The following is a 12,586-nucleotide window of genomic DNA, read 5'->3' as shown; positions in this document are numbered from 1 at the left end:
CCCCACTTGGAGTACTGTGCTCAATTCTGGTCGTCTCACTACAGGAAGGACGTGGAAACCATAGAAAGGGTGCAGAGGAGATTTACAAGGATGTTGCCTGGATTGGGGTGCATGTCTTATGAGTAAACTCATAAGGGCGAGTAAACTCAGCCTTTTCTCCTTGGAGCGACGGAGGATGAGAGGTGACCTGATGGAGGTGCATAAGATGATGAGAGGCATTGATCGTGTGGATAGTCAGAGGCTTTTCCCCAGGGCTAAAATGGCTAACACGAGAGGACATAGTTTTAAGGTGCTTGGAAGTAGGTACAGAGGAGATGTCAGGGGTAAGTTTTTTACGCAGAGGGTGATGAGTGCGTGGAATGGGCTGGCGGTGGTGGTGGTGGAGGCGGATACGATAGGAGACTTCTGGATAGGTACATGGAGCTTAGAAAAATAGAAGGCTATAGGTAAGCCTAGGTCGTTCTAAGGTAGGGACATGTTTGTGGGCCAAAGGGCCTGTATTGTGCTGTAGGTTTTCTATGTTCCAAGAAAGTTAGTGGACTCAACACCAACCTCTGTGAAACACAACTTATCTCTGGCAGTCAATCAGGATACACTTTGTATCAAAAGTTCAGGCAGGTAGGCAAATGGGTGGGGTCACTCTGCTTGTAAAAATGAAAGCAAATCCTTAGAAAGTGATGACATGCAATTGGAAGATGTAGATTTATTGTGGGTAGAGTTAAGAAACTGCAAAGGTAAAAAGACCCTGATGGGAGTTACATACAGCCAACATGTGGGTTACAAATTACAATGGGAGTGAAAAACGGCCTGAATAATGGGAATGTTATAATAGTTATATAACATTTCAGTATGTTGGTAGATTGGGAAAATCAGATTGGTGCTTGGTCCCATGGGAAGAAATTTGTAGAATTCCTATGAGTTTTTTTAGAGCAGCTTTTTCTTAAACCCACTAGGGAAAAGTCAATAGTGAATGAGGTGTTGCGTAATGAAGCAGATTTGATTAGAGAGCTTAAGGTAAATGATCCCTTGGGAGACACTGATCATATTGTGATAGAATTCACCCTGCCGTGACAGGCAGAAGCTGAACTTGGATGTATCGGTACTGGAGTAGAGTAAATAAATTACAGAAGCATGAGAGAGGACCTGGCCAAAGCTGATTGGAAGTGGACGCCAGCAGGGATGATGGCAGAACATCAATGGCTGGAGTTTCTGTGAGTAATTTGGAAAGCGTAGGAAAATTATGTGAAGGACTTTATGCAGGGTTGCTGTGACAGCTGGCAGAGCTTCGTGACAACCCTATGGCAACACAATGCTTCCTCACATCTTGCTGAATTAGTTTTCTACTTATGTCCGTCTATGGGGCGAACTGATGCCCCTTGACCCCTTAGATTCTAGTCCACTCCCTTTCTTGTTCCTCCAGCAACAATGACATTGCAAAGGCCAGGCTCACTGAGGCCAGTCACAAATTTCCCTTGGTCAACAGGTCTGCCTGATTTGCTAAATCACTCCCACTTTGCCCCGATTTCCCAAGTATCGCAAATGCAGTGTATTAGTGATCAAGGTAAACCTAGTCACCGCTACTGAGCAACTTGTCATTCTTTGAAAACCTTTGCAGTTGGAGGCCATCGGGCGGCTCCCATTCAGCGTGACCAGTTTAGAGTTAGTGCTTCCGAACTCTCACAGGTTAATTCTGTACACTGCTGTAATTTTTTTTTCTCTCGAAATCTTTTTATTGTAACACTGCCGTAATTTTGTGCTCAATTTTTAATGAAATCCCCAAGATGAAAGCACCCCCAATAGAAGTGGTTTAGTGACTGCAAGTACTAAGAACCTTTTGATGTGTGTAATCATCCGGTGTTCTGTTTTACATATTGGTTTCAAATGTTTCTTGCTGACTTTAAAAGAATGTGCTTTTTGCCTCTTTGTATTTAGGACTTCTAGGGATGGTGGCCCATGTGATGTACACACAAGTGTTCCAGGTGACAGTGAGTCTTGGGCCTGAGGAATGGAGACCACATACCTGGGACTATGGGTGGTCATTCTGGTATGAAGCTTCTTTTCTTTCATATTCGTCTCAACATGCTGGTTTCCAAAGCCTCGTGAGGACGAGGATTCCACTGTAACAATTCCGATGATTGTAATTGCCTTTCATAACTCCTTTCCTTTAATCAACACTCATTGGGGACCCAACTAACTGCTGACAGGTTATGCAGTACAGGTATAGAGGATAAGATAAAAGGATGCATAGGAAGCATTGTTCATATTCCAATCTATACTGTCATTTTGCATACAAACATAGTTTAAAGAATTTCATGTTTCAGTGGACTGAACTTAAAGTAGGCCTTTTTTGCATCTGTGTCCTCCTGAAGCCAAATACGTAGCAGCACTGATTTACGCATTCTCATTTACAGCTGGCACCATCCAATCATTCTATTTCCCCTAATAGCACATTCATTGCTTATCACCATCTCTGAGACACGAGATAGTCGTGCCTGCATATACTCCATGAAAGCATTATCATATTAGTCAAGGCACATGTGCAGTTCCCTTTGAATGATTAAAGGATCTAAAGTGGCTGAGAAATTGTGATAATAGTCACTGCTAAAATAGAAATGTCTTCCTCTAGTCATTTAATTATAGAACTACACAGATTGAATGGTCCTCTGAAGATCACTAGAATGCAATGGAGATTTATTTTTTCATCTTGCTTATTGTGACTGACAAAATAAACATTTGCAATCAGGGCCAAATTATGTGGAAGTTTCTGCTTTTAAAGAGGATGAGAGCTCTGATGCGAACAGCAGGCTGCTTAACTAGAGCCTTGGAGGTTGATCTTATCCCAAATTAACCTGAACCTGCTCTCCGCCTGCCCCATGAGGGAATTTCTGTCATACCTTGCTGAGAATGATGAGCTCTTTTGGGATTGGGAGAGGGGATAGCTGGTATTCCTGAATGGAATTCCGGGAAGAGAAGGGTTACGGTGAGAGGCACAGAGCTTCACCATGAGTACTGTGAACCTAAAAGAAATCTAAACTAACTATCCCCTGAAACATCTGCTAACACTGAGATGGGTTAAGCATCTGAAACACTAAGATTACAGCAAGATACAAATATTCTAACGTCAGGGAGGCTAAAAAAAATAGCCTCATTCTAACTATTCCCAAACAGTCTCCAACATGTGGAGAGAGTTAAAATTGGAGCTCTAGCAGACAAGAAATGACTTTGTTCCATCTAAATCATCCATTTAAAATATTCCTTAAGTCCCTTTCTACTAGCCTTAAATTTTCATTTAAAGGATATCTAGTTTATTTCTATAACCAGTAATGTTTCTACTTCTAAGATTCATTCCAGCTTTAAAGTGAATTTTAATTTTAAAAAGTGTTTTCCTTTGTTATGCAACTGAATATTTCAATTTATCTAGAGACTATTGTAGTGATAATTTTAGTGAACTGTCAACTAATTCAGGTCATTGTTCGGCTCATTATATGAATATAATCCCATATAACACGTCGAGTTTCTCCGTGCAAAGTTAAACTCTACATTTTTCTTCACTGAACTGTATTTGCTGTTACTCTGCTCACTGTTCTTTTAAATTGATTGATTTGAATTGATATTTTTGTCTTGCTCTCAATATGGTGTTTTCTGCAAATGTTCAATGTTTTGAGCATAATTCCTACTAATTAATCATTTGTAAGCAATAGCTACCCAGTGTTGGTGCAAGAACGTGTGCCAACACTTGCGGGCTGCCCCAACATGTCCGTAGGTTGTGGTGTTTGTTAACACAGACAACGCATGTCACTGTATGTTTCAATGTACATGTGATAAATAAATGATCAATGTGGTAATCTAATGCCCATATAATACCCTTTGTCCTTATCTGCCAATCCACTCTGTTGTAATGTATTTCCATCTACATTTTTTCATGGGCTTATACCTTTCTGTAACTACCTATACACTGAGGCAACTTTCAGCTTCTATATCATTTCACTGGGAGAAAACAATTCTTCACAAAAATTAAAGAAGAGTCCAGGTCCAATCTCTGACCTGTACCGACTTGGTTGATTTTAAACTGACAGGATGACAGTGATAATGTTGTGTTGGGGAGAGAACAAACAGTGATATTTCCCATTCCGATATGTATTCCACTTCCCATTCCGATTCCGATATCTCTATCCATGGCCTCCTCCACTGTTGGGATAAGGCCGCAGTTTGTAGATTGGAGGAACAACAGCTTATATTCCATGTTGGTAGCTTCCAACCTGATGGCATGAACATCGATTTCTCAAATTTCCAGTAATGCCTCCCCTATTTTCTCTCTCTCTCACGTTATCTACTTGCCCGCCCATCGCCTCCCTCTGGTGCTCCTTCCCCCCACCCTCCCTTTTTTCTTTCTTTCGTGGCTTTCTGTCTCTTTCACCAATCAACTTCCTTCATCCCTCCTCCTCCAAATTTCACCTATTGCCTGGCGTTTCTCTCTGTCCTCCCCTCAACTTTCAGATCTTCTCCTCATCTTTTTTTCTCCAGTCCGCTTGCTCTTGATGTATGTATAGAATGCCTTGGGATTCACCTTACTCCTACTTGCCAAGGGCTTTTCATGGTGCCCTGTCTTGCCTAATTTCTTTCTTTAATCTTTCCAGCTTCTTTATATTTCTCATATGCTCCATTTGACCCTGACTTCCCAAGCTTTATATACTTTTTTCTTCTTGACTAATTTCATGACCTCTCTGGATATCGATCCATCCCTGTCCTTCCTTTTCACAGGAACCTATCTTTCCTGTACTCTGTGCAATTGATCTTTAAACACCCTCCACATGTCTGATGTGGATTTACCTGAAAAAAAGGTGTTCCCAATGAACTCTTCTTAGTTCCTGCCCAATTCCCTTATAATTTGCCCTACTCCAATTTAAAACTCTCCCACAAGGACCACACCTATCCTTATCTATAGTTATCATGAAAGTGAGGAGTTGTGGTCCCTGTTCCCTCACTGCTCACCTGCTGAAAGGTCAGTCACCTGGCTAGGCTCATTACCAAAGAGCAGGTCCAGAACATCCCCTCCTCCCATTGGCCATCCACATATCGATTTAGAAACACTCCTGGATACACTTAACAAATTCTGCCCCAACTAACCCCCTTCAGTTGAAACCCCTCCCCCCAAGACAATAACCCTATTATTTTTACACATTTCCTTAATCTGATTACATATCTGTTCCTGAATGTCCCGGTGGGTATTGAAGGGTCTGGATTACAATCTCATCAGTGTGTTTGCACCTTTCCTATTCCAGAGTTCTATCCAAATGGACTCAGTGTCTGACCCCTCCATTATGTCTCCCCTGAGCGCAGCTGTGATATTGTCCTTGATCAGTCGCACAACTCTCCTTCACCCTGCACTTCTACATCCTTCTTTGTCTTTTCTAAACCTTCATAAACCTGACACATTAATCACCCATTCCTGCCCCTCTCTCAACCAAGTTTCAGTAATCACCACAACTTCATAGTTGTTGTGGCCATTGAGGCAATAGCTTTTCAATAAAGGCTGCATTGAAAACTAACCCATAGATAATATAACAAAAATGGAATTTAATCTCGGTTTCTGCTTCTGGTTTTTATACACAACACCTGAAGCCTGGGCTGGGATCGTACACTGCCAAAGGACACTGTTGCTTTTCGTTCCTTAACATAAGTGACAGGCTAATTCAAATATTTCCTGGAACATTTTGGCTAACTTTGGAGTAATTGGTTTGTACAATACTTTATTCAACTTCTTGTTATCTCATCCAGTGGGAAGCAGACTTCTCAAAATTTGTTTAAAAGAATTCCTTGAGTCTTCTTTTACTCATTATTTCAAATTTGGACATCTCAGTTTGGACAATTTTAGCCAGAATTCCAGTTTTCCAAAATATCTTTGATTTATTTTGTGAGTGGGAATTAGCAGTAATAACATACTTGCTGCAGCACAGAAGGGGACCATTCAGTCCATTGAGATTATGCTCAATCCCAACAGAGTAATCCCACTAGTATCATTCTCCTTCCTACCATTCCCTGTAATCTTCCACCAACTGTACAGTTTATTAATGGGATTTCAGTACCTTTAACCATCATAAACTAAGGGACTGAAATTGTTCAGCTAACTGTGTTCCACACAACCAGGTTCAAAAAAAACAACCACTACTTACCTTCAACTGTCCTGTTCTTGCATCTACTTGCCCATCCCTAATCACTGCAACTCTATCGTCACTCTGACAACTTTGCACTATGATGGAATTTGTGGGTTTTGGTGCTAATTTCTCATATAATTCTGTATAATTTACATTTAATTCATGTTTTGCTTGTGACTATTCTATCTCCAATTGTGCTATGATGTTGCTGCAAGAAAGTTTTTCATTTCACCTGTACCTACATGAACTTGTGTATATAACAGTAAACTCAGATTTGACTTTGAATTACTGATAAACTTTAATTTTATAAACCAGTAACTGAAATATATACCCTTTGAAACTTATCGGGGTGCCACGGTAGCATAGGGGTTAGCTTGAGGCATCGGAGTCTGGAGCTCAGTTCCAGTGTCCTCTATAAGAAGTTCGTACATCCTGCCTGTGAGTATGTGGGTCTCCGTCAGGTGCTCAGGAATCCTCCATAGTCCAATGATGTACCGGTTAGGGAGTTAATTGGTCATTGTAAATTATCCTGTGCTAAATAGGTGAATTGCTCTGCAGTGCAGCTCATAGGGCAGAAAGGTCTGTTCCACACTGAATCTGTGGAAAAATAAATAAATAAAATAGCTTGTTAATACATTACTTGCAGTGTTCTTACCTCCAAACTCTGCTGTACTCTCTCTATACTCATGATTTGGCAAAGCACAGCTCTAATGTGTTTTATAAATTTGCTAATGATACAACCACTGTTGGCAGAACCACAAAGGGTGATGAGGGGGCTTGCAGGAGCAAGATATATCAGCTGGTTGAGTGGTGTTGCAGCAACAACCTTGCACTCAATGTCAGTCAGACCAAAGATCTGAATTTCAGAAAGGGTAAGATGAAGGGAACACACTTGAGTCCATAAAGAGGGGCCAGAAGTGGAGAGAGTGAGCAGTTTCAAGTTCCTGGTTGTCAAGATCTCTGAGGAAATTACTGGACCCAATACATCAATGCAGCTACAAAGAAGATACTGTAGCGGCTATACAGTATTTCATTAGGAGTTTGAGGAGATTTGGTATGTCACCTAAAACACTCACAAGTTTCTAGATTTCTAACTGAGCGAATTCTATCTGGCTGTATCACCGTCTAGTATGGGAGGGGCTACTGCACGGGATCGAAGGAAGCTGCAGAGAATTGTAAGCTTAGTCAGCTCCACCGTGGGCACCAGCCTCCATGGTATCCAGGAAGTAGGCACACAACGATTGAGGAACAGCTTCTTCCCCTCTGCCATCCAATTTCTGAATGGGCATTGAACCAATGAACACGTACAAACAACGTGTTGATTTGACCACAGCATCTGCAGTGTACTTTGTGTTTATTGAACCATTGAACACTACCTCATTACATTTTTATTTCTATTTTTTGCACTATTAGTTATTTCTCTGTTATTAGGTATTGCATTGTACTGCTGCCATAGAGTTAACAGATTTCACGACATATGCTGGTGATATTGAACATGATTCTGATTCAGACTCTGAGTAATTTGTACCTCTTCTCTGTGCCTGGAGCTATGAATCTCCTGAACAACCATCAGAACTTGTTCCTTTGTCAGATATATTGTCTCAAAACACTTTCACTCCGTGGCCCAGCCCCAACCACACATAGGTGGGCCCAGAAATTAGATCTTTCTGTTTTCATTTGCTGACAAGAAAGGTAAGAGCAGGCAGTGATGGGTGGCAGAGCCATAAGGCCACAGGACTCTCCATACTCATGGGTATTTGTTTAAGCCCATCAAGGTAAAGGACTGGGAATAATTGACATACCTTCCACATACACTCAAAGGAAAAAAATCCATCTCAAGTATGAATGTCAGGGTATTTTTAAAACTTCTTCATCCATGTCTGTATTGCTCAATCGTATGGAAGAGCAATGACACCATACAGATGAGATAGCTCAAGCCTTGACCATAGCTACATAGTCTTTGGGTGACAATATGTTGAGCTCCAGAACTAGAATGACAAATGTCATGAAACCATCGAATCATATGCACCAACTATCAAACACCAATTTACACAAATTTCATTGTATTCTTTCTACTTTCCCATTAACTTCCACCCAGATTCTGCCCCTCACACACTAACTGTGGCCAAGTAACCTAGCAACCTGAACATCTGTAGAGTGTTGGGGAAAACCCACGTGGTTGCAGGGTGAAAGGGCAGACAACACTGGAGCTCGGGACATTGGAGCTCTGAGGCATCGGGTTCCACTGTGCTGCCAAAACTGTTCCACGCTTCCTTTCTTTTACTCCTTGCACTAAGCAGGCCATGCATCACTATTCAAACAGAGGGATGATCATAAAAGGGAATGTAGAAGTGAAACCCCACTCAAAGAGTTATTAACTGCAGCAATCCCTCCCAGATTGTGCTCACAAAATGCCTCCTGGCAGAACAGGACGAGCTGTTTTGGACGTGGGCAGGGATGTCAGTGTTCTTTGTTCTCCCTAATTCCAGTAAGAATAACATTACCAGATTCCTCTCAGTCAGAGGTATCCAACCTGGGGTCCACAGACCCCTTGCTTAATGGTATTGGTCCATGCAACTAAAAAGGGTGAGAACCCCTGTCCTAAGACGAAGGAGAGCAGACTGGTGAAAAGCATACCATATCTGTGAACCCCTTAGTGCAATCGTTCACCCGATCTCATCTGCCATCTTCATGAGTTAACAGGAGGGTGTTCCAATCAGAAAATGCAATGATGTCTTAAGACCCTTCCAGCATATATTTGGAGTGTGACTCTTCTATGTCTGAATTCCAATTAACATCTTCATTCCAAATTCTTTACAATCAATCAATATTAGATTTAAAATGAATAATTGAGGTACCTTCTATTTTTGTGCGAGAGCTTTACAAGCATTGTATGACGGTATACTACCTCACTTCTCTCTAGCATGGTCTGGCTAACGTTTCAATTGTGTGCCTTTTGCACGGCCTCAACTGAGGTTAAAACGTTTGCCTATCAGTCCTATAATCCCTTTTCAAAATCTGAAACCTCTTAATCAAATTGCACCACCTTATACACTACAAAGAAAAAAAAATTAGTTGAAACAGTCACTCCTCAGTTTAATACATTGAAGTGTTGGCAAACCTGTAATGAATTTTGTTGCATATCTTCAATGTTAGCTGTTGTTGGTGTATACTGTACTCTAATATAGCATAACTAGAGATGTGTTTAACTATAGCAAAACTTCCTTACATTTAAGAGCCTTTTAATTATGAAAGATTAATGTTCTATTAGCCTTTTTTATTTTCTGCTTTGTACCCGTTCAAGGTCACCTGTCATGTCTCCTTTGTATACCTGTGGGTAGTAGGCAATTTGGCAATTTATACCATCTATGATGAATTGGCTTCATGTGTTACAACTACTCACCAACTGTTTCAAAATTGGCTATGATACTCCCACATGAAATCATTGTTTACCACTTGCTCTACAGAAAGTGTTCTCTCTGTGGTGGCTTTGTAGGGCTGTGTTGCCAAGACATCTGCTGCTGTGTTTAAATTGATGCTTCGTGCTTAAAGGTGTAGTTGCACAGGTGTTGTGTTAAGACCAATTCTGCATCTTCAATAGGACCATCTTGGGATTTGCAGACTTCAGAATCAATGGCAAAAGCCTGTGGTCAGGATCTAACATTGTCAGTCTTTACAGCAGGAATTGGGCGAAACCTGTCACTGCAAATACAGTTGCTAATATCTCCTTCTTGACGAGATTTTCTTTATTTTTGGTCAGTGTGCAGATTTTATGATGAAAGTAATCTCGACTCTACCCTCACCAGAAGTACTGAAGTTATAAGTCAGCTCTGTGGCCCCTTCTAAGGACACTTGGGGGATGGCAAGAAGTGCAAGTCTTGCTGATGGCCCTTATGTCCTGAAAACAGTTGACTCACTGAATGGGGCTGCATGGTGGCTTAGCAGTTAGTGTAACACTATTCCAACACCAGCAACACGGGTTCAATCCCACTGTCGCCTGTAAGGAGTTTGTACGTTTTCCCTGTGGCGATGTGGGTTGCCTCCAGGTGCTCTGGTTTCCTCCCAAATTCCACATATATGTGGGTTATTAGGTTAATTTGTCACATGGGTGTAATTGAGCAACACAGGCTCATTGGTCCTGAGTGGCCTGTTAATACACTGCAAACAAGAGAAAATCTGCAGATTTATAATGGATATAGTGAAGTTTAAGAGATTACTAGACAGGTATATGGAGTAATTTAAGGTGGGGGGTTATATGGGAGGCAGGGTTTGAGGGTCGGCACAACATTGTGGGCTGAAGGGCCTGTACTGTGCTGTATGTTCTGTTTCGGCCCGAAACGTCGACTGTATTTTTTTTCCATTGATGCTGCCTGGCCTGCTGAGTTCCTCCAGCATTTTGTGTGTGTTGCTGTTAATATGCTGCATCTCTAAATAATTTAAAAAATATAGGAGTACTTCATCCAGGTGTGATATGTAGCTTACTGAAGTGACCAAATTTTTGCACAGGAAGGCTATTGATCAAAATTTGGATGATGAATTTGATTATCATGCTCTTTGAGTTCTGTACCCGGCTTTATGAGAGGCCTCAAGAAGTACAGGATCCTTCTAAGCAGCAGCTGGACTGGGGTCTTAAAGCCTGGCACAAGATAAAGGTGCTGCAGCTACTTAGAGATAGCTTGAAAAGAAATGCTAGACGAGCCTAGTTTTGTCACACATCAAGAAAGGACAGATAATTGCTCGAGTGAACAAAGTGGCAGTAGTCCAGCAGGGTCCCAGTGAAAGGCAACAAATACAGCAGCATTTGTGCAATATTGAGATGGAGGAGCTTTGTGAGCAATGCACTTTGAATATGCTGTAGGCAGTGATAATAAAAATAACAGCAATTTTAATTTTAAAGTAAAGATCCATAATAAAGGTATTAATAATGAATGCTAACACATCCATAGATTGTTCCTTTGTGTTAATCAAGAATTGAGTTAAGTGCTATTGATGCAAAACACTTGAAAATCGAGACCTTAAAAATCTGACTGGTGCTTCTATGAGAGCTTTAGGAGAAGCAGAACGTGGGCAGAAAGCAAGCTTGCTATTATAGTGGCTAATTACATTAACATACTGATAGGGACCTTGATAGGGAATACTCTAATGGGCTGAAAGAATTGAGAAGCAAAAAAAGATACATTTAGAGTAAATACCTCAAATCCAGACTCGAGCAAGTTGCTACCAACATGAACAAGATTCACATATGGGCATTAAAGATTAGAGATTAACTTTAGTTGTCATGTGTCCAGCCAACATTGAAATGGGTCGCTTCTGTCAATGACCAATACAGTATGAAAATGTGCTCAGGGCAGCCTGCAAGTTTTACCATGCCTCCATTGGCCACAAGAGAATGTCTGTAACTTACTGAACCTAAGGCAGGGGAAAGCAGAGTACGTAGAGGAAACCCACACTGTCTTGATGAGAATGTATCAAACCCTTACAGGCGGCAGTCAGGATTGAACCCTAACTGCTCTGCTGCTTGACACCCTGACATAAGAGACATAAAATTCTTACATTTATCAAACCAGACAGCTGACTATCCATTATAAAACCTAAAGTTGGCTTTGAAAAAGCAGGTATAAAAGTTATAACAACTTGAGTGGTACAGGGTGCAGATGAGAGTGACGCAATGGGTGATACTCCCAAGGCAGTGGGAACAAACCTAGCTCGGCAGAAATCAGTACATTATGAGAAATCACCACTGCCCATATCCAGAGACATCGATGCAGATTTGACAGGGGTGAGAAACTTTTACAAAGCCAAACCTCTCATACTTACAGCCCACTTAATTTAGGTGATGAGAGAAGCACTTCTTGACAATTGAAGGCCACAAGGGTTGCAATTGTATACCAATGAAGTCTTGAATAAAATTGGCACCAAAAATATTCTCAGAATAAGTTGCTGTGACAGAATCAGCAATCCTTGTGCAGCCAAGATGATTATCTAATTACATCAGCAGCAGAGGCAGAGAACCTTCTAATACTCAAGGAAGTCTTTAGAAAATTGCATCAAGGTAATGGCAAGTTTAATCAAAGCAAATGTGCCTTCATCCAGGAGGAGTTAATTTATTTAAGCCTGTGAGCTGATGAAAGTTGACAATAGTCATTAAAAAGAAACTGAAGCCATATCAAAGACAGGGAATCAAAATGTGTTAGTGAGCTCAGGTCGTTTTTGAATAGCTTATGATCATTAGACATAGGAACATGAATCAGCTATTTAGTCCTCATTTCAGTTCCATATTCATCAATATTATGACAGATCTTTTACTTTAATGCCATTTTTCTGCATTTTCCCCCTACCTCTTTATGCCCTTAATGTGTGGAGATTAATGAGCTCTGGTTTTGAAGGGATTTGGATTGAGATTTCACAGCTCTCTGAGTTAGAGAATTCTG

General features: G+C 41.0%; 1 protein-coding gene across 1 annotated transcript in view; it reads left to right on the top strand.

The window, feature by feature from the left end:
* gsg1l (gsg1-like) overlaps window positions 1-12,586 on the top strand; it is a 586,543-nt gene that overhangs the window by 534,863 nt on the left and 39,094 nt on the right. Inside the window, exon 4 of the mRNA XM_059979659.1 lies at window positions 1,933-2,044. Coding sequence (XP_059835642.1) covers window positions 1,933-2,044 — 112 coding nt within the window. The remainder of the gene's footprint in view (window positions 1-1,932; window positions 2,045-12,586) is intronic.

This window comes from Hypanus sabinus, chromosome 9, assembly GCF_030144855.1.
Source record: "Hypanus sabinus isolate sHypSab1 chromosome 9, sHypSab1.hap1, whole genome shotgun sequence".
Lineage (NCBI taxonomy): Eukaryota > Metazoa > Chordata > Chondrichthyes > Myliobatiformes > Dasyatidae > Hypanus > Hypanus sabinus.
Note: the sequence above shows the minus strand (reverse complement) of the source record. Positions and strands in the feature narration are given on the sequence as shown.